The sequence below is a fragment of the Amphimedon queenslandica genome, unplaced genomic scaffold (genome assembly GCF_000090795.2).
Source record: "Amphimedon queenslandica unplaced genomic scaffold, v1.1 AMPQUscaffold_12552, whole genome shotgun sequence".
In the NCBI taxonomy this organism is placed as follows: domain Eukaryota; kingdom Metazoa; phylum Porifera; class Demospongiae; order Haplosclerida; family Niphatidae; genus Amphimedon; species Amphimedon queenslandica.
The window spans coordinates 15352-18312 of NW_003547211.1; the positions used below are offsets into that span (position 1 = coordinate 15352).

At 35.9% G+C, this 2961-nt stretch overlaps 1 protein-coding gene across 5 annotated transcripts in view; it reads left to right on the top strand.

The window, feature by feature from the left end:
- LOC109587499 (uncharacterized) overlaps window positions 1–2918 on the top strand; it is a 7934-nt gene extending 5016 nt beyond the window's left edge. The window contains exons 1-6 of one of the 5 annotated variants that reach the window (XM_020003741.1): window positions 7–962; window positions 1253–1309; window positions 1434–1748; window positions 1808–1993; window positions 2044–2208; window positions 2603–2918. In XM_020003741.1, coding sequence (XP_019859300.1) covers window positions 1700–1748; window positions 1808–1993; window positions 2044–2208; window positions 2603–2733 — 531 coding nt within the window. In that variant the 5' untranslated portion in view covers window positions 7–962; window positions 1253–1309; window positions 1434–1699 and the 3' untranslated portion in view covers window positions 2734–2918. Of the gene's footprint in view, window positions 1–6; window positions 963–1033; window positions 1310–1433; window positions 1749–1807; window positions 1994–2043; window positions 2209–2602 lie in introns of those variants that run through there. The other 4 variants (XM_020003742.1, XM_020003740.1, XM_020003743.1 and 1 more) reach the window with 4 other exon arrangements.
- The last annotated feature ends 43 nt before the right edge of the window (window positions 2919–2961 follow it).

The following is a 2961-nucleotide window of genomic DNA, read 5'->3' on the forward strand; positions in this document are numbered from 1 at the left end:
AGTAGTACCACAGTGTTAGTAACTTCATCCCCTACTACTTCTGCTGCCCTTATCATTGGTCTCACTGTGGGTATTGGCGTTCCAGTGATAATAGGAGTAGCTTTTGTCATTCTCATTTTGCTGATGGCTGTGTTTCTGATAATGAAAAAGAAGGCTGGCAGTCGGCCAGCTGCGGAATACAGAAAGATGTCCAGAACTAGTGTAACATCAGATACTAGTGTGGCATCCAATACTAACCTAGTATAAGTGACTGGCAGGAGTCAAGAATGATCTTTATCTCTATTCGGTTTGCCACATTAACTATTTTATTATTTGTCACTCACATTAAATTTGCTACTCCTAATTATTATTTGTGATTGATTGTTTTTTTTGCTTCAATTTTTAAAATTGATTTTTAGAATAATTAAACTTATAGACCGTTCCCATCACTGTACCATTAGCAATGAAATGAGCTGGCAGACTGAATAGGCAAAATCACTACATTGTTTCTGTATTTCCTCCAAGGGTGATCAGTAATATTAAATAATAGTGAGCTTATAATCAACTTAATAATATTCATTGACGAGAGGCCACACAAACTATTATAATCGGTCAGACGGTCACTCATGACTCATTGTCTAATGTCTAATTGATCAATCATCATTCGTTCAGATTCCTCCTATGGCGTCCTCAATGGGATCGGTCTTCGGGCTTTAGTTTTTGGGGACTGCGCCAGACTAACTGTGCTAAGGTAAGTAAAATAACAGATTAGTCGAATCTAGCTACATTCTAATGTCCTCCGGATATTTTTTTGATAAGCTATTATTATCATAGCATGATCTTATTATCCTAGTACACACTGCACAGAGCTAATTGACATTCTTTCTGAGGAATAGGTCAGTCATAAGAGCGGAACCCTCCCCCTGAAGTAATTGTATAGCCCACCGTTGTTATCAAGCAAGGTTGCTAAAGCCTGTGTTGAGGTAAGCCCATAGAGTAATGCATTGTGATGTACATGTAGACTATGTAGCAACTCGAGCAATTAGAGTCAATCGGGCCTATTCCGTTCCCCTGTATAAACGAATGTGCCCAATTAGACCATACAGGACTAAAACAAATACATGTCTATTCAGCACAGAATTGTCTAACTACCAGCACTACATAACAGCTTCATCTTTATAAAGTGCGGCTATGCAATTTAGGCTAAAAATTTGTGTTCATTAGCATTTCACGTATTATCATCTAGTCGCTACATCAATTTTCCTGTATATAGTTAGTATTGGGAGGTTCAGAATAGCACTGGTAGGGTCAAAGTAACCCCAACAACTAGGTCAGTGAAAGTACTGTTTTATTCAAACTTCAAGTGTAATTTTGCTGATGTCAAGAAAATATAAATAGAATAGACAAAATAGAACTTATTGATAAATAAGATAAATGAAATATTTATTTTTTAGGTTATAGTGCAAGAAAGGGTCAGAAAGACCCCGAACTGGCCGAAGAGCACATGATGGGCTAGACCCATCATGTCCCATCATGTACTCTTTCCCGAGTTACATTATCATTTCTTGATGAAAAACATGTTATATCAATATCCTGCCATTCTGTATGGCTATACGTGGGAAGCTCCCCAGAGCTCTGAGCTAATCAGTGGTAGTTCATTATAAAAAGCATTACTTAGGACTTAGCACACACAGTTGCTCAGAGGAAAAACATCTGTACAATGAAGGCAGCTGGAGATATACCAATTCTGTTTCTCTTTCTAGTAAATTGTAATCTTATAATGATTAAAACTGTTACTAGTAATACCCATCCTTCCTTTCTACTGTAGGTTATGTTAACTGTCAAAATTTTGACTACAACAATGTCATTGATTATGAAAATGACAACTTCACCTTAACTGTTGTATTTCAAGTACAAGCGACTTATAACTCAATAACTGGTGATGTGTGTGCTAATGGAGTCACTAATGATACTGCTAACTTACTGTGCCAGAATATATTCCATGATCCTTCTTGTAAAGCTATAGTGTAACCTGTTAATGTTATAATTATTATACTTTTATAGCTAATCTACAAGCAACTGGTTTCTTAACCACAGACTATTCCACCTTCGTGTTCAATTCTGTTGCTTATAGTGTTGATTGTTCAAGTGGTATTGACACTTGTCCTGGTACTCAAGTTTCTAACTGTGATTCTTATGGAGGACTATTAGCAGTCAAATGTGTGATACGTAAGTTTAAAATTCCCACTAATTTGCTGTATGATATTATATACATGTAACATGTTTAACAATATTCCAGAATGCTACTCACAATCGACAGTGATGCTAAGTAATCCAGTTAATACAACCATTCCTTCTGGTGGCTATTACCTAACTGGTCATCCTGTTACCTGCAGCTCTAGTGGTAACTATGTTCCAATATGCAACAGTGTGAACATGGGGCCATTAGAAATAATAGCTATTTGTACATATACAATAATTGGATTAGGTTAAATTACATCACTTCCTTTGTTTTAATTGCAGTAATATCATTTTTAAAACTGTTGGCTGTTTCTTTACCATTATTTTACTAATTCTTCCTATGTATGAATAAACATTTTACAATTTCTCACTTTATTATTAGGTGGGTTTAATGGAGCTCCTTCTGGTGTTACTGTTCCTCCTCCTACTCTACATTCTAGTGATACTATATCAAATCGATTTAGCTGTTCTGGTGCTCTTTCAGTAATCTTATTTGTTCTGGTAATAGTATAATGGGCTTTTGTCCTAATGGATATGCTACTGTCACATGTCAGAGAAAGGTACATGTACATGATTATTGACTGCATGATGTCTTCGGATGATTAATAATAATAGTGCTATAGGCCACAAAATTGTACCATTTTATATACATGTACCCAGTTTCGTAGCACCAATATTGACATGTTATATGCAGAAATACCCACTTCCTTTGTGAGGTACACTGTACCTATAATTTTTGTA